The 25,413-nt window shown below is 55.1% G+C and overlaps 2 protein-coding genes across 2 annotated transcripts; both read right to left on the reverse strand.

Moving 5' to 3' along the window:
* Positions 1-6,033: 6,033 nt before the first annotated feature.
* On the reverse strand, positions 6,034-12,528 carry LOC142821329 (mast cell protease 1A-like). The gene is made up of 5 exons (XM_075912211.2): positions 12,448-12,528; positions 11,120-11,267; positions 10,583-10,718; positions 9,198-9,458; positions 6,034-9,029 (listed from the first exon to the last, which is right to left on the reverse strand). The coding sequence occupies exons 1-5, from the start codon at positions 12,521-12,523 to the stop codon at positions 8,862-8,864; spliced, it is 789 nt and encodes a 262-aa protein (XP_075768326.2). The 5' UTR covers positions 12,524-12,528; the 3' UTR covers positions 6,034-8,861.
* Positions 12,529-20,075: 7,547 nt separating this feature from the next.
* On the reverse strand, positions 20,076-25,413 carry LOC149521013 (granzyme B-like). The gene is made up of 5 exons (XM_089774461.1): positions 25,259-25,413; positions 24,900-25,047; positions 24,313-24,457; positions 23,080-23,352; positions 20,076-20,959 (listed from the first exon to the last, which is right to left on the reverse strand). Exons 1-5 carry the CDS (start codon positions 25,332-25,334, stop codon positions 20,816-20,818), a joined length of 786 nt encoding a protein of 261 aa, XP_089630587.1. The 5' UTR covers positions 25,335-25,413; the 3' UTR covers positions 20,076-20,815.

The raw sequence follows: 25,413 nt of genomic DNA on the forward strand, positions 1-25,413 counted from the left end.
GTCTACACTGGCCCCTTTTCCGTAAGGGGCATGTAAATTTCACCTATCGTCGTAGGGAAATCCGCGGGGGATTTAAATATCCCCCGCAGCATTTAAATAAAAATGGCCGCCGCTTTTTTCCGGCTTTTAAAAAAGCCGGAAAAGAACGTCTACACTGGCCCCGATCCTCCGGAAAAAGCGCCCTTTTCCGGAGGGTCTTATTCTTACTTTGAAAAGTAAGAATAAGACCCTCCGGAAAAGGGCGCTTTTTCCGGAGGATCAGGGCCAGTGTAGACGCTCTTTTCCGGCTTTTTTAAAAGCCGGAAAAAAGCGGCGGCCATTTTTATTTAAATGCCGCGGGGGATATTTAAATCCCCCGCGGATTTCCCTACGACGATAGGTGAAATTTACATGCCCCTTACGGAAAAGGGGCCAGTGTAGACGTAGCCTCAGAGCTTGGGCTGTATTCCTCTGGGTGACCTAATGGCCGGCATGGCTAAGGACTGAGCAAACTTCCTTACTCAAACACACTTTTGGGACCCTGACACCAGCGGTCCTGGATTTTGAAGGTTTGATGTCTTAGCCCAACCATTAAGAAAAGAACTTATCGTCAAAACAGAAAGGGAGGAGAAAATACCAGGTTCACTGTTTTAATCTGGAAACACAGTAGCTAATTGTTTTTGCATGATCTGTTGGCTTAGCGTCATCCAGCGGAAAACCTGCCAGTACCACTGTATTCAATAGACCAAAAGGGCTCCCTCCCTTTTCGGGAGCCAGAAGGCAACTGTGCAAAGGAAGTCGATAAAAACCCCTTCTAACCGTTTTAAAGATAAGTTCATTTCTTAATTTTTTGGCTAACCATGATCAGAAAGACAGAGCTTCCAACCACCAACGGTCTATTTGCTTCAAAGAAAACATCTGTAAGGACTTTTTTTTTTTTACAACCAAAGGCTCTTCTTCTAAGATAAGAACACAAGAATGGCCATACTGGGTCAGACCAAAGGTCCATCTAGTCCAGTATCCTGTCTGCTGACAGGGGTCAATTGCAGATGCCCCAGAGGGAGGGAACAGAATAGGTAATCCTCACATGATCCTACCCACTTCCAGAGAAACAGAGGCTAGGGATACCAATCCTAACCTCCATGAATCTATCTAGCTCTTTGTTGAACCCTGTTAAAGTTCTGGCCTTCACCACATCTTCTGGCAAGGAGTTCCACAGGTTGCCTATGTGCTGAGTGAAGAAAAAAGCTAAAATTCGACAAACCCACAATCATTGCAAGAGACCACACGCCATAAAATGACATGAGCCATAAACTTTTTCAAGCATGAAAGTCCTTTTCCCATCATGGACAATAAAAGTTCAAAAGAGCCACCAGTAGCAGGTTTTCTACTGGATGACACGAAGAAAGCAGCTGACACAACAGTTAGTGACTTTTTTCAACTGTAAAGGGAAAACTTTGTATTTTACAAGAAGGAGACACTTTTAAGATAAACACCAAGCTGGATACGTGAAGGAACTCAAGCCCTCCGTCAATCAAAAACACAAGCTCTAAACGAGCTGTAACAGAGCGAAGTCTCTTTTTTAGGAATATGTTTTAGACGTTTGGTGACCTAAGCATGCGTAAGATATTCTATCCAAATTGCAGCCCACGGGCCAGATCCAGTCTGCCAGGGTTAGCACCTGCGGGTCCCTACCCCTGTATTTACCTACGCCTCTGCTAGTACCAGCAATCAGCTCCTATTGGCCATGGATCATCCTTTGCAGCCAATGGGAGCTTCAATTGCCCGTACCTACAGGGGTGCAGGTCCCCCTCTGTGTGCCATGTAAAAAATTTGCCGTCAGTCTAGAGGGCTGCCAAATATTACTGAACAGCAGCGAATCAAAATGATCTAATCACAATTAAAGAAAATCCACAGCTGTTTACAGATCCATCAATTGTGACGCCATCGCAGTATTACCCATCCGACATTATTTAGTACGGCTTTGATATAAAATAATTATTTAAAGAGCTCTTTTGCCAGGAAGGAGAGAAATTAGGTAATACGAGGTCCCCCTCCCTTTCCGTCGCTCGCAGACAACCATGCGAAGGAAGTAGATAAAACTCCCTTCTAACAGCTTTGAAGAGAATCTTGTTTCTTGATTCTTTGTCTAACTGTGAATACAACAAGACACCTTCCCAACACAGACGGCCTCTGTCCCACAATGAAATCCTCACTCACTTCTTCAGCTTTTGCTAGAAGAAAAGTGCTATAGAGCAAGTATGCAACTTTTATAGCCAACGGCCCCTCTTCGAAGATACAGCCACCGACAATCTCACGTTGAAAAATACGGACCCTCTAGCCTTTGTAAACTGGGAAAGAACTTTCCCCAGTACTGACACAAAACATTCAAAACAACCTGCAGGTTTGTACAGTGCATGACACTGAGGCTATGTCTAGACTGCAGGCTTCTTTCGAAAGACGCTCTTTCGAAAGCATCTTTCGAAAGAGCCTCTTTCGAAAGAGAGCGTCTAGACTGCACGGAGAAATTTCGAAAAAGCGGCTTGCTTTTTCGAAAGAAAGCATCCAGTGAGTCTGGATGCTCTCTTTCGAAGACGCCCTATTTACATTGAAGAACGCCTTCTTTCGAAAGAGGAACTTTCGAAAGAAGGCGTTCTTCCTCGTAAATTGAGGTTTACCGCCATCGAAAGAAAAGCCGCGTTCTTTCGAATTAATTTCGAAAGAACGCGGCTTGAGTCTGGACGCAGGGGAAGTTTTTTCGGGAAAAGGCTACTTTTCCCGAAAAAACCCCTGAGTCTGGACACAGCCTAAGAAGGCAACTTCTACAAAAATTAGCTACTTCCAAAAATTGGAAGGGAAACCTATATAATTGAAAACTAGGAGCCATTTCTTCTAAGATAAACACCCACATTGATTATCTGAAGACACACAAGCCTTGAGCGAACCGTGTAAACCAGTTTGAACCTAGCTATGACCAAAAGTCTCTTGTTTGGGAATATTTTGTGCAAGTTCAGTGACAGACGCTTGTTTAAGATACACTGGCCTGGCCTTTTTTAAAAGAACCTGAAAACCAACTAAGTGGAATATGAACACTGTCCATAAAAGGGAGTTTATATGGGTTATTCTTAAAAAAAAAATTGCTCTAAGACTACAAGGCTGCCAAGTTTTACTGAACACACGGAGATTTTAATTTAGTACAATCAAAATGTAGGAAGATTGATCCCTGCTTACTGATATGTCAGTTGTGAAGACGTAGCAGTTTTGCGGGTTATAAGTCATTTAGTCTGGTTTTTGTATTAAAAAAAACGTTGAAAGAGTTGTTTTCTAATAAAGGACAGAATGTGTGCATTAACACATCCGCTTCCCTTCTTGCTCCTAGAAGACCCCCGTGTGAAGGAAGTAGATAAGTATCCCTTCTAACTGTTTTAAAGATAAGCTTGTTTCTTCATTCTTTGGCTGACGTGAATATAAAAATTTACCATAAATGGCAGTCCATCATCTCTACCATGAACGACAACAGTCTCTCATAAAATCATAGATGCCTAGATCTGGAAGAGGCCCCATCTGGAGTATTGCATCCGATTCCGGGCCCCCCGTTACAGAAGGGATGTGGACGCATTGGAGGAGGGCAACAAAACGATTACGTGGCTGGAGCACATGATCTACGAGGAGAGGCTGAGGGATTGGGGCTTGTTTAATCTGCAGAAGAGAAGCAAGAGGGAGGGATTTGAGAGCAGCCTTCAACCACCCATGGTAGCGGTTTTCAGGTATTTAAAAGGGTGTCACAAGGAGGAGGGAGAAAAATCATTCTCCTTTGCTTCTGAGGACAGGAATAGAAGCAATGGGCTTAAACTGCAGCAAGGGAGGTTTAGGTTGGTTGTTGGGAAAAAGTTCCTACCTGTCCGGGTGGTGAAACGCTGGAATAAATTGCCCAGGGAGGTTATGGAATCCCCATCTCTGGAGATATTGAAGAGCAGCTTGGATGGGCATCTGTCAGGGATGGTCTAGACGGTGCTTGGTCCTGCCATGAGGGCCGGGGACTGGACTCGATGACCTCTCGAGATCCCTTCCAGTTCTAGTGCTCTAGGATTCTACCTGAAGGGTAGACAGAAATTGGAGAGAGGCTGTTCTCAGGGGTGTCAAATGGCAGAATGGGGAGCAACGGTCTCAAGTTGCAGTGTGGGACCAGCTTTGGCAGTGTGGACTCATTGTTTAGAAAATTGACCCAAGGTGGCTAAATTTGACCTAAGCTCCTAGTGCAGACCAGGCCTTAAATAAACTCTCACCTTGATTATCTGAAGAAACACAGGCCCTCAGTAAGCCATGAAGAGTGATTCTGAATGAGAATGGCCAGACCCGGTCAGACCAAAGGCCCATCCAGCTCAGGGTCCTGTTTGCTGATAGTGGCCAATGCCAGATGCCCCAGAGGGAGGGAACAGAATAGGTAATCCCTCCCCATCATCCACTTTCAGAGAAACAGGGGATGTCTACACTACAAAGTTAGTTCGAACTAACAGACGTTAGTTCAAACTAACTTTCCTAGGCGCTACACTAGCGCTCCGTTAGTTCGAACTTAATTCAAACTAGCGGAGCGCTTAGTTCGAACTAGGTAAACCTCATTCCATGAGGATTAAGCCTAGTTCGAATTTACTAGTTCGAATTAAGGGCTGTGTAGACCCTTAATTCGAACTAGTGGGAGGCTAGCCCTCCCCAGGTTTCCCTGGTGGCCACTCTGGCCAACACCAGGGCAACTCTACTGCCCCCCTCCCGGCCCCGGACTCCTTAAAGGGGCACGGGCTGGCTACGATGCCCGTGCCAGGTGCAAGCCTGCCAGCACCCAGCCAGCAGACCCTGCACCTGGCACGGATCAAGCCACCCACCCGATGCCCCCCAGCCCTCCCCCTCTTCCCGGGACCAGGCTGGCGGCTCCCGGGAGCTTGCCCGGGACCGCAAGAGGCGGGCACCCGCCTGGGCTAGTGCGGACATCGTGGACCTCGTCCACGACCTCCGCACTAGGCACAGGAAAGCGGCCGTCTAGGGCAGGAGAGCTGCCAGCTTGGCCACCCAGGAGCAGGAGTGCATGAAAATCAAGGGGGTCCACTGAGATCCCCGATCCTGAGCCCTGAGCTTACAATGGCCATACTGGGTCAGACCAAAGGTCCATCTAGCCCAGTAGCCTGTCTGCCGACAGCAGCCAACCCTAGGGACCCTGGAGGGGATGGACCGAAGACAGTGACGAAGCCATTTGTCTCGTGCCATCCCTCTCCAGCCTTCCACAAACCTTGGGCAGGGACACCACTCCTACCCCCTGGCTAATAGGACTCCATGGACCCAACCTCCATGACTTGATCTCACTTCCCTTTAAACTCTGTTCTAGTTCTAGCCTTCACAGCCTCCTGCAGCAAGGAGTTCCACAGGTTGACGCTTTGCTTTGTGAAGAAGAACTTTCTCTTACTAGTTTGAAGCCTGCTACCCATTCCTTTCCTTTGGTGTCCCCTAGTTTTCTTTATGGGAACTAATGAAGAACTTTTCTGTATGCACCCTCTCCACCCAACTCCTGCTTTTATAGACCTCTATCCTGTCCCCCCTCAGTTTCCTCTTTTCTAAGCTGAGAAGTTCCAGTCTCTTTAGCCTCTCTTCATATGGGACCTGTTCCCAACCCCTGATCATTTTAGTTGCCCTCCCCTCTCTCAGCCTCTCTCTTCCCCTCTCCCACCTCCTTTTCCCAGTCTCCCCCAGTTTTGTTCAATAAAGACAGATTCCATTTTTGAACACAATTGTCCTTTATTTTGTACATCAAGAAGAGGGGCTAGGGAAGGGTAAGTGGAAGGAGGTGAGGGAGGAATGGGGTATGTGCCCCTGATGGGGAGGACTGGGCTTGCTCTGCAGGCTTTTGGGGTGGAAGCTCTCCTGCAGCCCCCCAATTGCCCACTCTCCCCAGATGGCAGCCTGCGGCAAGTGCAGCCGGTCTGATGGCCGAGTGCTGTGATGTGCCCAGTGTGGGTACTCCGGGCACTCCAAGCCAGGATTGCTTTGCAAGCGGGGCACCCCTGAGAACTGTCTGTCCGGGGTGGGGGTCGGGACCCTTTAAGCACAGCCCTCGGCTAGCCTGAGACAGCATCTCCATGCTCTAAGTCCTCCTCTGATGCCCTGCCGGCACTGCTTCTAGCCATCCTTAAGCCTGGTTCAGGGTCCACTTAATGTGGACATGCTAGTTCGAATTAGCAAAACGCTAATTCGAACTAGTTTTTTAGTCTGGATCCGTTAGTTTGAATTAGCTTAGTTCGAATTAACTAATTCGAACTAAGTTAGTTCGAACTAACTTTGTAGTGTAGACATACCCTCGAGACTGACAACGATCTATGTTTTATAATGTATATTATCATGAGCTGTTCTGTAAAACCCACTTCAACAGATGGGTTGCAGTGAAAGTAAGAGATTCCAAGGTCTATAATACAGCAAAACCAGTTCACTGCCAATTGTAGGACCCATATTAATGCGGGCTGGATGTGTCCTTTCCATAGCTTTCGATGTGAAAATGCGGATGTCAAAAGCAGGGGAAATTGGCTTTGTCGGGTGTTAAGCAGTTAATGTTCCTCTTCAATCCCAGGGTCACGGTGTTCTATCTGATCATCGGCTTTGGCCCGCCCCCTCCGGGGCACCTGGCACTGGCCAATGTGGGCATACAGGCTACTGGGCTAGATGTCTGTTAGTTCAAATTAACTTTGTAGCGTAGACATACCCTAAGATTCATTTTAGATCCACCCCCATTGACAGAGATCTATTCTGGTTTCCATGGGATCCCCACACATCCATTCTAATCCCATCTCCCCAGCCCTGCCAGCGCCGGGCCCATCGCACCAGGACTCTGAGATCTTTTCCAATGTTGGCCAGGAGATGGGTTGCAGGAATTGCTGGACTTATGATGCTCACTGCTGTGTGTGTGTGTGTGTGTGTGTGTGTGTGTGTGTGTGTGTGTGTGTGTATCTCCCTTCCCCAGGGAGAGGGTCTGGGTCTGACCCCAGACAGATCTGGTGCCCCATGGACAGGGGACAAGGCTAAGAGATGTAGGTCCAATCCATCTATCTCCATACACCTCCTCTAGATAGATAGGAAGATAGATAATAGGTCAGTGACACACCTAGATTGAGACAGACTAAATAGAGATGTAGGGATGGGTGGATGGATTCATGGATGGACAGACAGGTGGGTGGGTAGGAAGTAGAAGAGTTGATTTTTTGCAGCTAGAGCTCTTTCAAACCTATTTCTGTTTCAGATGTAGCAGCCTCAGGGGTCAGGACAAGTAATGGCTGTCACGTTACTGGATTTTAAAAGGAGCAACCAGATCATTGCTGTGCCTATGGGGCAGAGAGGGTGGTTGCCCCAATGTCTGCACAAAGGGGGCCGTGTGAGGTGTCGAATGAAAGCTCATGTCCTACTGGCTCTGCGTATGCTATTCATGTCCCTGTGTCAGGTCTGTATGTGGGGTTATGAATGTGCTGCTCCGACCTTCACTCTCTCTTGTACAGAACAATGGTTCAGTTGGACGATGCTAATTAGCGGGACTCCAGGGACAAGGGATGGACTCCGGAGACTTTTAAGCCAGCAGGTTGTAACATCTCTGCTCCGAGCCTGCATCGAGAACCGCGTCGTTGGTGTATGTGACACATTCTCCTTAACGACCTCGCTCTCAGCCTCTCCTCTCTTTTGTTCACACAGATTGTAGCTTCTCAGGGATTGGCCCAGCGTGCTCCAGTGGGCGAGATGCAGAGTGGAATCTGACCGAGGATGTGTGGCGGGTTCTTTGGGACCAGAAAGACCCAAAGAGCATTCGGGGTAGGTCGATTGGGATCTATAACCCCTTAACTGTGGGTAAGGCCCGGGGCTGATTGTGGCACAGGGAGAGCTGGGTTGTCCAAGGGGTTTTGCTCAGGAGGCTTCCTACTGCCCGGACTGGCATCTGAAGCGCTCGGTGTGACTGGTGTGTGGCCTGTTTGGGAAGGTCTCTGCTCTGGGGCTGTGAGGAGCCCTTTGGCCTGGTCCGTCATGGGGGCACAAGCACCTTTTCTCCCCTGAGTAACCTTCGTGTCCGTCTCACCCTCGAGGGGTGCAGGTCCCACCCCCAGACCCTCGTGGCCCATGACATCGCTGATCCCAGGTGTGCTGGGGCCCAGCCAAGAGCATGAACCACCAGCCCGGCCTGCCCATAAGGTCCCTTCCCTCCTGGCCTGGGCAGGTCCAGCCGCTGCTCTGGATGGCAAAGCTCTGGGTGGATGCGTCAGTCAGGAGCCATTTTTTATAACTTCACTTTATTACTGGCTGGCTACGGAGCAGGCAGCGAAATGCAGCCAGGCAGGGGAGCTGGGCAGGGGCGGATCAGGGCAGATGTTTGATCTGCAGTAGTTCAGTGCAGACATCCCGGAGTTCCCCTCCCGCTGGCCTGGCCGCCTCCGGAACTGGGTGTGTTTGGGACAGGCAGAGGCGACTCCAGGGGGCCAGCGTGTGGGGAAGGCCCCGAGAGGGCAGGGCTGGGGGCGGTTCCAGCAGGAACAGGCCGGTGGACGTTACAGGGAAGAGCTCCCACCAGCTGTCACTATCCTGGCTCACACCGGGGAGAGCTTCAACCCGCCCGGTCATCCTAGAATTTGGCTTTTCATGAACATGACCCAGCCGATCCCTGGCCAAGGGGCACCTGGCCCTGAACCTGGATTTTAAGTCTCCTGATGGGTTAGGCACAACCAGAGCAGAACAGTGGTTGGGGGAGGGGACTGCAGCTTGCAAGGGGGAGGAAACTCAAGCTGGGCTGTGGGGCAGTCAGCCCCTCTGCCGAGCAGGCCTGATGTTTGGGCCTCTCCAAGGCACAGGAGCGAGGCAGAGCCGGGCTATGCAGGGACCCTGGACAGGGCTCTGGGCTGCAGCCGATGCATGTTCTTGTGGATCCAGCTGAGGAAAGTGCAGACTCTCGTGTACACTCCCGGGGGGGTGTAGGGCCCCCAGGAGACGATGCCCTGGGCCTTACCCCCACACACCAGGGGGCCGCCGGAGTCGCCCTGCAGCGGAAACCAGACCATGGAGGGAAAACGGCTCAGTGAAACCCCGATGTGACCAAGCCCCTCCCTGGCCCCTGCCAAGCCTGGCCCAATTGTCTCAGCCCGATCCCCCACACACGCTGTCGGAGCAACGATGCACGAAGAGCTTCAAGCCAGGATCACATTTACCTTTGCAGAATCTTTGCCCTTCTGTGCCTGCCCTGCACACAGCATGGTCGCCGGGTCGTAGCGACGATACCCCGAGCACTTGTCATCCTCCAGCACCTCCACGTCCACCTCCCGCAGCGCGTTGGCAGCTGATGAACTATTCTTAGCGATAGTGCGGCCCCAGCCGGCCACACTGCACATGGTCTCGGGCTGCACCCTTCCATTGCTTTCAGGCAGGGCGATGGTCTTCACAAATTTGTTCAGCTTCGCAGCCTTCGCCAGCTGTGACATAGGAAAGATAAAGATAAACATGAGGGTTGCACTAAAGGGAAAAGACATAGACGTCATACGATGGGGGCGGTACCGGTAGCAGTGTGAGGTCACTGGGCGAGGGGGATGGGATGGGGGCGTTACCTGCAGCAGTGTGAGGTCACTGGGGGTGGGGGATGGGATGGGATGGGGGTGGTACCTGCAGCAGTGTGAGGTCACTGGGGGTGGGGGATGGGATGGGGCGGTACCTGCAGCAGTGTGAGGTCACTGGGGGTGGGGGATGGGATGGGGGTGGTACCTGCAGCAGTGTGAGGTCACTGGGGGTAGGGGATGGGATGGGGCGGTACCTGCAGCAGTGTGAGGTCACTGGGGGCGGGGGATGGGATGGGGTGGTACCTGCAGCAGTGTGAGGTCACTGGGGTGGGGGATGGGATGGGGCGGTACCTGCAGCAGTGTGAGGTCACTGGGGGTGGGGGATGGGATGGGGTGGTACCTGCAGCAGTGTGAAGTCACTGGGGGTGGGGGATGGGATGGGGGTGGTACCTGCAGCAGTGTGAGGTCACTGGGGGTGGGGGATGGGATGGGGCGGTACCTGCAGCAGTGTGAGGTCACTGGGGGTGGGGGATGGGATGGGGCGGTACCTGCAGCAGTGTGAGGTCACTGGGGGTGGGGGATGGGATGGGGCGGTACCTGCAGCAGTGTGAGGTCACTGGGGGCGGGGGATGGGATGGGGCGGTACCTGCAGCAGTGTGAGGTCACTGGGGGTGGGGGATGGGATGGGGCGGTACCTGCAGCAGTGTGAGGTCACTGGGGGTAGGGGATGGGATGGGGCGGTACCTGCAGCAGTGTGAGGTCACTGGGGGTGGGGGATGGGATGGGGGCGGTACCTGCAGCAGTGTGAGGTCACTGGGGGTGGGGGATGGGATGGGGGCGGTACCTGCAGCAGTGTGAGGTCACTGGGGGCGGGGGATGGGATGGGGGCGGTACCTGCAGCAGTGTGAGGTCACTGGGGGTGGGGGATGGGATGGGGGCGGTACCTGCAGCAGTGTGAGGTCACTGGGGGTGGGGGATGGGATGGGGGCGGTACCTGCAGCAGTGTGAGGTTGCTGGGGGTGGAGGGTGGGGTGGAGTGGTACCTGCAGTATCATGACATCGTTATTATGAGGTTTATCATTGTACTCCGTGTGGGGGATCTGTTGTCGCACTCGGATCACTTGCCGGCTCGGTTCCCGTTTGTCGATGTTGTGGGCTCCCAGGGTGACAGTGATGTTGCTGTAAAAGCCGAGAGCAGCACGTGGGGCGTTAGGGGAAGGGCTCCGACGTGTGTGTTTCTGACCCTTAAATTCTGACCTTGCAGGGGCAGGGCAGCCCGGGGCTCTCAGGGCGTCTCTCAGATTCCAGCCCTCCCCTTTGGGATGGAGTGTCGGCTTCATCCCATTCAACTCCCCCTTCCCATCTCAATCCAGGCTCAGTCCGTACTTAGCTGCCCTGGGGTGAGACCCCTCCCCCCTCCCTGCCCTATGCTGGGCAAGGGGCTGGGCTGTGGGTTGCAGAGGCCTGGCCACCCCCTGACCGACCTCTGTGTCCCAAGCCGGCACCAGAGCTCCCAGGTCCCCCTCCCCTGATGACTCCACCCCACCCCCACCACCGCGTCCCTGTCCAGAGTCACTTACTCTCCCTTGCAGTGAGCGGCCGTCAGCACAAAATCCTTCGCCACCAGGAACCCGCCACAGCTACTAGTCTTCTTTCCACGTCGTATTTCCAGGTAGACCATGTAGGGCCTGGAGTGGGGCTTGGCTTCCCTTCCCCCGACGATCTCCCCTGGGGGCAGAACAGGGCCATAGAAAGGGCCGCTGTGATTCTCTGCTTGGGGGATCCAGGTCTCTGCATCCCTCCGTACCACCTGCTCAGCTCTGCCCTACATTGGGCCCCCCGTGGGGCTGGAGGGGAGATCTGGAGCTTTCATCTGGCCGGGTACAGGGAGGGGAAATCAGTGCGAACCGCCCCAAGAGTGGGGCACTCGTCGCCCTGCCTTGCGTGCTCAGCTCTGTGGGGTCTGGACCGTCCCCAGCAGGGCACGGACGGGGCTTGTGTGGCTGCGTCTCCACCCGCCCGCTGCTCCCCGCCCGACTCACCACAATACGGCTGCCAGGGGAAGTGGTTTTACTGAACGAACCCTCCCCCAGGGAGCCCTTCCCCCTCCGTCCTGGCTGAGCTTTTGTCTTTTGCTCCCGGCTCTTCCCCGCCCGTGCTGGGGAATGTGGACGGGACAATGGTCAGGCTTTGGCGGCTGAAATAAAGGTTGGTGATGGGGTAGAGAATGCAAAGGGAGAATGTCCCTCGGGAAAAATCTCCTGGGATCTGCTCGGATCCTGGCGGGCGGGTGGGAGTGTCGAGGGATCTTCCCGTGAAGGAACGGCAGTGATTGGCTTTACTGCGGGAGCTAGGCCCAGCTCAGGGACCTCGCACTGTGCTCCTCACCGCGGCCCTTCCCCGAGCAGTGTCTGCAACAAACAGACACAGGCAGCAGCATTTTTGCTCTTCATAATGGGAAGCGGGGGACCTGGGAGTGCGCTCCTCAAGGGTTCGGGTGCCTGGTTCCCGTCAGCAAATCATGGAAATAAGAGCCCCAGAGACAGGTTTAATTTCCCCCAGAGATCCTGGGCTGAGCTGGGAAAGGATCCCAAGTTTCTTAGGTCCGAGCCCTTCCCCTTAGCTCCCTGCTCTTGCCCCTCTCCACCAGCTGCTCCTAGCGACTCTCCCTAGACACCCTGCTGGGAGCTTGTTACGTCTCCAAGTAGGACACACGGCTTGGGGGTGGGGTCCCACAGAAGCCCTCTACAAGCCGATCCACACTCCCCATAGGCAGAGATCCCGAGGGGTACTCAGCAGAGTCTTGGGGGGTCCCAATAGCCCCTCAGTTCCAGGTGGGGCAGGGGAAGAGCCTCACTCACCCCACAGCCCCCACCCTGCTCACCCCCAGCGCCCTTCCCCCACTCACCAGCCCAGCCCCCAGGGGGCAGGAGGAAGGCCCAGGGGAGCAGACCCAGAACGAACAGCTGCATCATCAGAGCCATCCTGGGCCAGGCACGGAGTTGCTCCCTCCGGTCTGAGGCTTATATGGTCCAGGCACAGCACAGCGGAGGCAGGGCCGGCCAATCACAGGGCCCCACGTACACGTCTGCCTTGGAACGCCCACTGGAGATGGGCCACGGGCCAAGGTGCCCACGGGGCAATTCTCAGGCTACACCCACCTAGCGGGAGGTTTGCTCTCTGCTCCGGTCCTGGCCTGGTGTCATGGGCGACGGGGCCTCTGCCCGTCTGTCAACCTGGGGATGTGGCTAACACTGCCTTCCCCATCCACCAGGGTCAGAAACGCCCCATGGCCAGTCTGCAGTGAGATCCCCCAGCCCCGAGATCTCAGGGGGGCCAGAGGGGACAATTCCTGCCCCTCTGCTCACTCCAGACACCAGACCCACTTGCTGGCAGCAGGAGACACGAGGCCTTTTCCCTCCATGGCAGAGGGAGCAGAGTTCGGTCCACGGGCCATATTGGACCTTCTGTACTGCCCTGACCTCCCAGCTGGGGCTGGCCCCCAGCCCCTCCCCATCTGGCCCCTTTCTCTGTAGCTTCTGTTCCCCAGCACCGGGGCGGTGCGCTACTGAGGTTCTCATCCCTGATGCCCTGGGCAGGGTGGTGGTGGGTCTGGATGAGCGGTGTGGCTGTAACACCGCCAGTGTGGGGCGCCGGGTTACACAGAGCGGAGAGGGCTGGTTTAATCCAGTAGAGCCTCCCCCCAACCCGCCACACCCCAAGAACCTTCCTACTACCTCATAAGTAACCTCCCTCTTAGAGCCCCTCCCCAAATTGTGCCTCATCCCGCCTTCCAGTGTCAGGTCGTAGATGTGACCCGCAGGCCAAATCACTTGCCCACCCCTGTCCGAGGGCATCTCTGTGCTGCTGGCCCTGCTGTGACCCCCCCCCCGTATCTACCCCTCTCCATCCGGTTCCCACGGGCTGGGCGCAGCACGGATCAGTATCAGCGCCGGGTGATAAACCAAACCCTGCTCCTGTGTGAGACAGATACGGGTGGCTCTGATCTCCCTGATACCAGCCTCCCGCCTCAGACCTTGTGTACGTGACACAGAGAGCATCTCTGCTCCCCAGACAGATGTCCAGCGACTGACACTTCTGCTGCCTTATTCAGTGTATCAGCCCCCAACAGGGCTCAACCCATCCCCTGTCCTTTTGGTCCCTGGCCACTGGGGGAGGTGTCATCTCCTGTCAGGGAATGGATCTCACAGAGCCAGGAGCATCCCTGGTCCAGCCATGTCTGCGTGGGAAGTCCCAACCAGTCCCCCTGCTGCCTCCGAATCAGCTCAGTGACTCTTATTGGAGCGACCAGCCGCATCCAACCATTGAATGGTCCCAGAACCACCGAGGGGCATTGAAGGAGATATCTGGGAGGAACCGCAGAGAGTTTCAGCGCAGTGTCCGTCCAAACAGCAAACCGAATGGTAGGAATCATTGAAAAAGGGATGGAGAATGAGGCAGAAAATCTCTTTAACACCCTGGGGCACCCACGTCTGGTATCCTGTGTACAGACATGGTTGCTTCGTCTCCAAAAAGTTCCCTTGCCACAGAAAAAGTTCAGAAAACGGCAAAAAAAAAAAAAAGATGTTGGGTTTGGAACTAGTGTCCTATGTCTGGGAGTTTTCAGCTTGGAAAAAAAGGGGGATGGGATTGAGGTCTAGAAAATCTGGATGAGTGTGGTGCAAGTGAAGGAGGCAAAGTTATTTATTTGTTCTCAAAGCTCTAGAACGAGGGGTCCCCCAATGTCAGGAGTAGGCATCAGGTTTAAACCAACAAACAGAACCGGGGGGGGAGCCGTGTTTATTTATAACTTTAAGAACAGCAAGTGGCCGTGTGGTACCGCCGAGACTAACTACGATCTATGTTTTATAATGTATATTATCATGAGATTTGTGTTTGAGTGGAAATAAGAGAATTCAAGATCTATACTAACGCAAAACTAGCTTGACTACCAATTGTAGGACCCATGTTAATGAAGGTAATTAAGCAGGCTGAAGGGATCCCTTCCATAGCTTTTGAAGTGAAAATGCATATGCCAAAGGCAGGGGAAATGGGCTTTGTAGTGCTTTAACCAGTTAATATTTCTGTTCAAGCCCAGGTGTCCAATCTGTCCATGAATCCCAGTTCTGCAGACTCTCTCTGTAATTGGCCAGTGAAATCCCTTTGTTGAAGAACGGCGACTTCTGAACCCCTGATCGAGTGACCAGGCAGGTTTACGTGTGTTACTGTTTCCAGTGTCTGATTCGTGGGATAGGACTCAGGAGTCCTGGTCCCCAGGCCTCTGTGACCGGGAGCTTCCCGCTACTTGGCTCAGGCCGGTCTGGGAGATATTTCTGGGACTTGGAAGGCAAGTGGATGGCTGTGTACGTGCCAGGCCTATCACAGACTTGCAGTGTGACAGCAGCATCAATGCGGAGGCGTCTCAGAGGGGCGAGTGCATCTTGCTCAGGGAACCCCCATTACATTCACCCCAACACACACAGACCAACATCTCACCGTCTGGCTCCATTCCAGAGCCGCTTCCCTTCTGATTGACATCAGTGCAGGGCTGGGAATACTCAAACACCCATCCACAGAGGCCTATTCTAGTATCCTCTAGACCCTCATACATTCATTCTAGATCCATCCCCATCCACAGAGATTTATTCTTGTTCTCTCTAGATCCCTGTACATCAGATTTAGATCCAACCCCATCCATGAAGATCTATTGTAGTTTCTGCTAGACGCCCATACATTCATTTTAGATCCATCCCCATTGATAGAGCTCTATTCCAGTTTCCTCAGTATCCCCACACATACATGCTAGCTCTATCCCCATCCATAGAAGTCTATTATAATTTCTTCAGTATCCCCATACATCCATTCTAGATCCATCCATGCCGGAAACCCCTGCAAGTCAGGTGGACCTTGGGTTCAGTGCTTCACAAGCAAAAAGGGGGGAGGGATCAGTGCAAGCAGGCGACCCCCAGTTCGGTGACTCACAGAGTTTTTCAAAGTGTGCAGAGAAAATGGGGTTGGTCAGTCTACAGGAATTCCAGTGCCTACTAAGGGCAGTCTGGCTTTCTTTATGTATACCCACTATGGGAAAAATAGTTGCACGTTTTTAGAGAAGTGGAATTTGTATACCCAAAACGATCTTAAACTGCAGTTCCCATTAGCAGGGACGTTTGATGCAAATATGAGTCTAAATTTAAGAGGCACTCTCGAAGGTCGTGGAGCAAAAACTCCCGATCTGCCATGGTCTGCCAACTACCATGGTATGAAGAAACTTTTAAAAGACAGAAAGAATCTCAATTAAGAAGCTTCAAAGATTCCCAAGAAAAACGGCAAACGCAGATTAAGCTGCTGAAAGTGTCTGTGGCTCAACCTAAAACAGTAATAACTATGCCTAGTGCACCACCTCTGGGAAAATTGTATCCTTTTCTCCCAAGCGCAGATTCACAGGATGGCATGGAATCCCCCACCATATCCGGTCCCAGCTGTCCAGTCCCAGGAAACTCCAGGAATAAGCTGCGAGCTGTCTACACTGGCCCTTGAATTTCCGGAAAAGCAATGACGCTCTACTGTACAAAATCAGCCGCTATTCCGGAAAAGCTACGCTGCTCCCGCTCGGGCATAAGTCCTTATTCCGGAACACTGTTCCGGAAGATGGCCAGTGTAGACAACCCAGTAGTCTTTTCCGGAAAAAAGCCTCGATCGCGAAAATGACGATCGGGGCTCTTTTCCGGAAAAGCATCTGTGGCCAATGTAGACGCGCTTTTCCGGAAATACTTATAACGAAAACTATTCTGTTTGAAGCATTTCTGGAAATTCATGCCAGTGTAGACACAGCCTCAGAGTCGAACACAGAGGGGGAAGTTCGTAGCTCAACCGCAACCACAGCTTATCCTTTACAGGAAGTCTCAAACACAAGGAGGGTGCATGCGAGTTTACGAACCCTGGACCAGTACCGAGTTACGCGCCATGGCCAAAGATTTTCCCCCAGTAGAAGAAGACCCGGTAAAACTCAAATCAGAAGTGGCACTAGTAATACGGTCTTATGATCCAAACTGGCAAGACCTTGATCTGCTTTTAAGGGCGATTCTGCCTGATGATAAGTGTAACAAGATTTCAGAGAAGGCAGGCTGGCCACCTAGACCTATTTCCGGAGACCCGGACTCAGCAGATAACGTTGGAGCTCTCACCCGGCTAGAACCGGACGGCTTGATAGTATTTTTGCAGTCTTTCCCAAACGTCCAGATGGGGTTAAAATGAACACCTGCAAGCAGGAAGAAAATGAATCACCAGGTGCTTATTTGGAAAGTGTTTGAAAGGCACTCTGGTATCGACAACCCAGCCGACACTGCTAAGCAGGCGCTGGGTGCTGCTTTTGTTAATGGATTGAATTCGGCTATCCAGACCCAGTTAAAACACATAGGTATAGGATGGGAAACGAAACCTTTAGAGGACCTTTTGACAGAGGTAAACCGCTGCAGACAGTGCTTAAAGGCCAAGCAGGACAAAGAACCTAAACTTATGCTTCTGCAACCACTGTCTACTCAAACAGGGTTGGGGGTTGATCGTTCCCAGACTCGTGTGTTTTGAAACAACATTTTTATTCAGTGCTGGCTATGAAGCATGGAGTGAACTGCAGCAGGCCGGGGGCACGCTGGGGGCTGGCCGGGGACATGGAGGGCTGAGGACAGGGCACCTGGGAAGAAGAGGTTCAGATCAGGGAACTCATCTGGGATCGCTGAGCACTGGCTGCACACCCCCCCCCCCCCCCCCCGGAATTAACTGTGGGAACATCCCAGCAGGTTTAATGGGGCCCAGCAGGGCAGGGAATGGCCAGGATCTGCCATAAACATCACTGGCCCCACCGATGTGGGAGAGCTCCAAACGGCTGGGTCTGCCCCAGGCCCGGGCTCGTATCTACAGAAGAGGCAGCCAAAGGGTTCGGATCTCCCAATGGGAGCTGGGTTGGAAGCCGGCACCTAAATCCCCTCGGCTCCTGCCTTGATGCTCATGGGCTGGGGACTGTTTGAGTGGAGCGATGGTGGGGAGGGGATATAAAGTGAGGGGGGTGCAGAGCCCCCTGCAAAGCAGCCGACACCAGGCCCTTCCAAAGCGCAGAAGCGCCGCAGCTCTGGCCTGGGCAGTGATTCACAGCCGGGCTCTGTCCCTCGGCGGCTTCGTTATGTTTTTGATCCAGGGGACAAACATCGCAACTCTCATGTAGACGCCGGGAGCTCTGCAAGGCCCCCAGGAGACGATGCCCTGGGCTTTCCCTCCGCACACCAGGGGCCCCCCGGAGTCGCCATGCGAAAGGGAACAAGTCAGAGTTGGAGAAGGGCGCAGGGAGTCCGTCCCTGCTGACGCCCGGCCCAGTGACACCCCCTGACGTCCTCCCAGGCCCCGCTTGCACCCCGAGTCCCAGGCTCAGCACCTCACCCCATTCCTGGCCAAGCTGGGCCCTGCAGACACCCAGGAGGAGACCAGACATTTCCCCCTCCACTTCTCCAGCACCGGGCACGGCCTGGTCACCGCTCGACCTGCTACCCACCGACACCTCACTCATGGCATGGATTCACCACGGAAGCAGTTGGGGACTTACCGGGGCAGAGTCCCTGCAGTAGGAGGGGTTCCCCACACACATCATGGTCTTGGGGTTGTAGTCACTATACACCCAGACAGGCTTCCTTGGACACGCGTCATCCGGCATCACCTCCACTGCCACCTCCTGGAGCGTGTCTGGGTGTGAGGGACTCTCTGTGCTGGTGCGGCCCCAGCCAGCGACGCTGCACACGGTGTAAGGTCGAACACTGTCTGTGGGGAGGGGCAGCTGCAATGTACCAACCCAGGCATTCGGCTTCGCATCCCTTGCCAACTGAGAGAGAACAGTGAGGATGGGCAATGTCAGAGCTCGGCTCAACTGCATCAGAATCAATGACCATCGAGTCAGGACACAGGATAAGATTAAGAGTTGCACAAGTGTGAGGTCACTGGGGGTGGGGGATGGGATGGGGGCGGTACCTGCAGCAGTGTGAGGTCACTGGGGGTGGGGGATGGGATGGGGGCGGTACCTGCAGCAGTGTGAGGTCACTGGGGGTGGGGGATGGGATGGGGGCGGTACCTGCAGCAGTGTGAGGTCACTGGGGGTGGGGGATGGGATGGTGGGCGGTACCTGCAGCAGTGTGAGGTCACTGGGGGTGGGGGATGGGATGGGGGCGGTACCTGCAGCAGTGTGAGGTCACTGGGGGTGGGGGATGGGATGGGGGCGGTACCTGCAGCAGTGTGAGGTCACTGGAGGTGGGGGATGGGATGGGGGCGGTACCTGCAGCAGTGTGAGGTCACTGGGGGTGGGGGATGGGATGGGGCGGTACCTGCAGCAGTGTGAGGTCACTGGGGGTGGCGGATGGGATGGGGGCGGTACCTGCAGCAGTGAGAGGTCACTGGGGGCGGGGGATGGGATGGGGGCGGTACCTGCAGCAGTGTGAGGTCACTGGGGGTGGCGGATGGGATGGGGGCGGTACCTGCAGCAGTGAGAGGTCACTGGGGGCGGGGGATGGGATGGGGTGGTACCTGCAGCAGTGTGAGGTCACTGGGGGTGGGGGATGGGATGGGGCGGTACCTGCAGCAGTGTGAGGTCACTGGGGGTGGGGGATGGGATGGGGGCGGTACCTGCAGCAGTGTGAGGTCACTGGGGGTGGGGGATGGGATGGGGGCGGTACCTGCAGCAGTGTGAGGTCACTGGGGGCGGGGGATGGGATGGGGCGGTACCTGCAGCAGTGTGAGGTCACTGGGGGCGGGGGATGGGATGGGGCGGTACCTGCAGCAGTGTGAGGTCACTGGGGCTGGGGGATGGGATGGGGGCGGTACCTGCAGCAGTGTGAGGTCACTGGGGGGTGGGGGATGGGATGGGGGTGGTACCTGCAGCAGTGTGAGGTCACTGGGGGTAGGGGATGGGATGGGGGCGGTACCTGCAGCAGTGTGAGGTCACTGGGGGCGGGGGATGGGATGGGGCGGTACCTGCAGCAGTGTGAGGTCACTGGGGGCGGGGGATGGGATGGGGCGGTACCTGCAGCAGTGTGAGGTCACTGGGGCTGGGGGATGGGATGGGGGCGGTACCTGCAGCAGTGTGAGGTCACTGGGGGCGGGGGATGGGATGGGGGCGGTACCTGCAGCAGTGTGAGGTCACTGCGGGTGGGGGATGGGATGGGGCGGTACCTGCAGCAGTGTGAGGTCACTGGGGGTGGGGGATGGGATGGGGCGGTACCTGCAGCAGTGTGAGGTCACTGGGGGTGGGGGATGGGATGGGGCGGTACCTGCAGCAGTGTGAGGTCACTGGGGGCGGGGGATGGGATGGGGGCGGTACCTGCAGCAGTGTGAGGTCACTGCGGGTGGGGGATGGGATGGGGCGGTACCTGCAGCAGTGTGAGGTCACTGGGGGTGGGGGATGGGATGGGGCGGTACCTGCAGCAGTGTGAGGTCACTGGGGGTGGGGGATGGGATGGGGCGGTACCTGCAGCAGTGTGAGGTCACTGCGGGTGGGGTATGGGGTGAGGATAGGATAGGGACACCAACTCCTAGGGGGTCTGGGGCTCGCACTGTTCATTCAGCCCCCAGACAGACACAACTTCACTGTTTTGCAATTCGGTTTTTATTCGTTGCTGGCTCTGAAGTAGCAGGCGCCAGGGTGCAGGGCCGAGCAGGGCAGACGGGGCCCGTCGGGGAGGTAGCTGCACCTGAAATCAGCTGAGCGCATCCCTGGCTCAATTCCCTTCCTGTGGACTAGCTCCCAGGGCCCCCAGGGAGCTGCTCTGTTTGGACTGGGCTGAGACCGCCCTGGGGGAACTAAGATGCGGAAGAGCCTCCGTGAGCACAGGGCAGGGGCAGGTCTCACAGCTCAGCGCGTCAGGAAATGACGAGGATCTCCCCAAACACTCGACCGGCTGAGATGAGGGGCGGGACCAGCCCCCGGCTTGCCACCTCTCCCGGACCGCATCCGTTCCATCCGGTCGGGAGAGTGGGCAGGCCGGGGCTCATGTCCGACCCTGGGGAAGAGTCTGGCTTGGGATCGCCAGGGAAGCCAACAGCAATGGGATTGAAACAGGCTCCTAACTCCCCTAGGCTCCCTGGCGTAGTGCTCCGAGGTTGGGTGCTGAAGGGTGGGAGGTTGAGCGGTGGGGGGCGTAGCTTCAGCTGCTTGGCAAAGCAGGCCGTATCTCTGGGCCAAACCGACGGACAGAAGTGATGCTGCTCCTGCCTTAGGCAGCGATTCTTGGTAGGACTCAGGGTTACGGCCCATGAATCTTTTTTTCAATCCAGGGGATGAAGGCGGAGAGTTGGACGTACACTCTGGGTGGGACCCCAGAGGGAGATCCCCAGGAGACGATGCCCTGGGCCACTCCCTGGCACACGAAGGGCCCCCCGGAGTCGCCCTGCAACACAGAACAAGCCACCGTCGGAGAACGGCTCAGCCAGTCGTGTTCTTCAAACACGGAGCAGCACTTCAGAGACACCGTCCTTCCACCCCGGCTGTGTCTGTGTAGCCAGACAGCCCCCACCCCACCTCAAACAATTTTGCTTGCCCTCTAAAATGTCTGTATACAGGGCAGAGAAAAAACAATAAAAACATCAGCATAGCCAGTAAGCTTTGATCTGCTTTAATGCGAGCCCAGAATATGCAAGTTTCTCTGACTCTAAGTAACGATTAAGGCAATAAACTGAGCTCGAGGCTGCAAGAAGTGCCCAGCTGGCACCCATGTTAATTCGAACACACACAGTCCCTGGGAGAGGAATTTCCCACTAAAAAAAAAATGTCCAGCACTTCCAATTTAATCCTCTCAACTCTCTCTGACAAGTGTAAATTAAGTTCACAACTCCCTTGTAAGAGCTGGTCTCACAAAAGACAGACCAGCATCATTTGGCATGACAGATAAGAAAGAGAAAATACGTGACCCAAGGGGTACAGCAGCGCACTCACTTTTGAGTGTCAATCTGCCCTCTACCTGCTGGTCGGGTGAGGTGTTTGACCTCCCGAGGTTCCACGGGGACGCCCACCTCGTATTTTCGTCTTTCCGAGGAATTGAGGGACTGATCCTGGCCTGACACGCTGGGACCGAGTGACGCAGAAGGGGGTAAAAATTGTACCTGTATGTGTCCTTTTGTTATTGTGCATGCATAGAATAAAGCTCTTTAAAGATTAAGCTGTCATTTGGTACCATTATCTTTCTATTTCCTATCTTTATTTTTCTTTGTAACCATTTTTTTTTCTAGATATATACATATATATTTGTCAGCAGTTAAAAAATAAAACAATAGCCATTGCAACCATATAATTTATAAGCGTCCTCAATAAACCTGTAAATGTTTAAGCTTTAGCCTAACTCCTTCAGTTGCTGTAACACAACCAGGCACAATTTAAAAAAAACTTCAGCCGGTCATTAGGAACAGTATAGGAAGAGCTTGGGCATCTGAATTTGTGTCACACCCAGGTGGCAAAATCCGTTGGGGCACTTCTCAGCCTCCCCAAGGCTGCCCGCTGCGAAGGAATCACAAATTCTAGCAGCTAAAATCGAAAGTGTAATAAGCTCTTCCTGTACACTTATTGGGGCGCCCATCAACCTCTTCCAGATTGCCCACTGCAAGGGGCCCCGGTCTCGGCAGTTAAAGTCTCGGGTGTATAGTATACACACACACACCACTCACTGCCCTAACCGTCGGCTAACAGTATGCTCAGCCCCCCACAGCCCAGCCTGTCTCAGCAAGAACCCCAACTCTTCATAGAGTCACAAAACCACAGGGCTGGCGGAGACCTCAGCAGCGCCACCCAGAGGATTCAGGAGGCCTGGGGCGAAGCAATTTTGGGGGCTTCTTCCTGGCACTCCCTGTCTCAGAATTCAGACAATCTCATGAGGGCCCTGTGGGGCAAATTGCCCCACTTGCCACCCCCTCGGGTGACTCTGGACCCCAGAAGGCATCCAATCCAGCCACCCGGCCCAAAGCAGGACCAACCCAACTCAACCATCCCAGCCAGGGCTTGGTCAAACCGGGACTGAAATCTTCTAGGGATGGAGATTCCATCCTCTCCCTAGGGAACCCAGCCCAGCGCTTCCCCACCCGCCTAGGGAAATCGTTTTTCCTAATCTTCAACCTAGACCCCCCCACTGCAACGTGAGCCCATTGCTCCTCATTCTGCCCCCACTGAGAACAGCCTCTCTCCAGCCTCATTGGAGCCCCCCTGCAGGGAGTTGCAGGCTGCTCCCAAATCCCCCTCACTCTTCCCTTCTGCAGACTGAACAAGCCCCAATCCCTCAGCCTCTCTTCGTAGAGATCATTTTGGTCGCCCTCCCCTGGACCCTCTCCAATGCGCTCATGGGTTATGTCCTCCAGCCCCAGCGGGTCTCTGCCTCCCTAGCGAGAGGGCAGCCATTGCCAATTCATTAGTACAGCACCTAGCGCAGTACGATCGGATCCCTGCTTTTTCCTGTTGGACCAATGGCAACAGAAAGCCCCCCAGTAGTAATAAAAGTTTATGAAGGAGGCAGGTGAGTTTTACCTTAAAAGAGGACTGGGGCTTCTTTGGGTCCCCCACACACATCATGGTGGAGGGGTTGTATCTTACAAGTTTCGGCCAAGGAATATTCTGACAGACCCGATCATCCTGAACTTCCAACGTCACCTCTTGGAGTGTAGCTGAGCCAGTTTCAATATTTGCTTGTGTCTGGCCCCACCCGGCAACGCTGCACGGGGTCCCAGCCGCCACCTGCTGATTGGCTGGGGGCAAAGGGAGGAGTCCAACTTTGTCATTAATACTTGCAGACATCTGCAGCTACAGAAAAGGAAGAGAAAAAGCATCAGGGTCAGTACTGAGCTCCGAGGTACTAGGAAGACAGAATCCAAGGAGAAACAAGCACGGCCATGAAGCAGTCTGAGATCAGAGGTAGGGTAATGGGATATGAGTGGGAGGATGGGATGGGGGTGGTACCTGCAGCAGTGTGAGGTCACTGGGGGCGGGGGATGGGATGGGGCGGTACCTGCAGCAGTGTGAGGTCCCTGGGGGTGGGGGGGGGGTGGGATGGGGTGGTACCTGCAGCAGTGTGAGGTCACTGGGGGTGGGGGGTGGGATGGGGTGGTACCTGCAGCAGTGTGAGGTCACTGGGGGTGGGGGATGGGATGGGGGTGGTACCTGCAGCAGTGTAAGGTCACTGGGGGTGGGGGATGGGATGGGGGTGGTACCTGCAGCAGTGTGAGGTCACTGGGGGTGGGGGATGGGATGGGGGTGGTACCTGCAGCAGTGTGAGGTCACTGGGGGTGGGGGAGGGATGTGGGCGGTACCTGCAGCAGTGTGAGGTCACTGGGGTGGGGGGGGTGGGGGATGGGATGGGGGTGGTACCTGCAGCAGTGTGAGGTCACTGGGGGTGGGGGATGGGATGGGGGTGGTACCTGCAGCAGTGTGAGGTCACTGGGGGTGGGGAATGGGATGTGGCGGTACCTGCAGCAGTGTGAGGTCACTGGGGGTGGGGGATGGGATGGGGTGGTACCTGCAGCAGTGTGAGGTCACTGGGGGTGGGGGATGGGATGGGGTGGTACCTGCAGCAGTGTGAGGTCACTGGGGGTGGGGGATGGGATGGGGTGGTACCTGCAGCAGTGTGAGGTCACTGGGGGTGGGGGATGGGATGGGGCGGTACCTGCAGCAGTGTGAGGTCACTGGGGGCGGGGCAGTGGGATGGGGCGGTACCTGCAGCAGTGTGAGGTCACTGGGGGCGGGGCAGTGGGATGGGGGCGGTACCTGCAGCAGCATGATGTCGTTGTTTAAAGTCTCGCTGTCGTACTGCGGGTGGGGAATCGGCTTTTGCACGGGGATCACTTGCCAGCTCGGTTCCCGTTGTGTGATGTTGTGGGCTCCCAGGATCACAGTGATGATGGTTTTAGAGCTGGGAGCACAGGGTACGTTAGGGGATGGACACTTGTTTGCCTGGATCATAAATTCTGCTCCTGAAGGACAGGGCAGCGCGGGGCCAAGATCCCTTCCCTTCCCTTTGCGCTTGGGCCTAAGCCCCTCCCTCCTGGCTAGGTCCAGGCTGGGGTCCATGCCCAGCCCCCAGCCCAGGGCCCTGCAGAGCTGCTCTGGGGTGGGATCCCTTCCTTCCCTGTGCTTTAGCCCCATTGATTTATCCAGTGCTGGGGCTGGGCTGTCTGTTGAGAGGCCCCTGGAGACTCACCAACATCTCCTGAGCAGGTCAGACCCCTGGGCTCTGCTCCCCCAGCCTGGCCACCTCCTTTCTCCCGCCTTCCTCCCACGCTGGCACCAGAGCTCCTGGCTCTCCCCTCCCCCATTACGCCCCCCAATCCACGGCCCAGCCCAGAGGCACTTACTCTGTCCAGCAATGAGCGGCCGTCAGCACAAAGTTCTTCGACACCAGGGACCCGCCGCAAATGGACATTTCCTTCCCATCTTCTATGTACAGAAAGGCCATGTAGGGCCTGGAGTGGGGCTGGGCTTCCCGTCCCCCGATGATCTCACCTGGGGGGAGACCAGACCCACAGAAAGAGTCTCGTCATCTCCCTGGGCTGGGATCCTGCTCCGCATCCTCAAAGCCTCAGCCCACCCCTACGTAATTCCTGTCCCTGGCTCCCTGCCCGCTGCTCAGCTCTGCGCCACTCTGGACACCCCAGACCCTCACTCACCCCACAGCCCCCACCCAGCTCACCCCCAGCCCCCTTCCCCCACTCACCAGCCCAGCCCACAGGGGGCAGGAGGAAGGCCCAGGGGAGCAGACCCAGAACGAACAGCTGCATCGTCAGAGCCATCCCGGGCCAGGCACGGAGCCGCTCCCTCTGGTCTGAGGCTTATACGGACTGGAGGGAGCGAAGCGGAGGCAGGGCCGGC

Source organism: Pelodiscus sinensis, chromosome 30 (assembly GCF_052426305.1).
Source record: "Pelodiscus sinensis isolate ZL-2025 chromosome 30, ASM5242630v1, whole genome shotgun sequence".
Taxonomy (NCBI): domain Eukaryota; kingdom Metazoa; phylum Chordata; order Testudines; family Trionychidae; genus Pelodiscus; species Pelodiscus sinensis.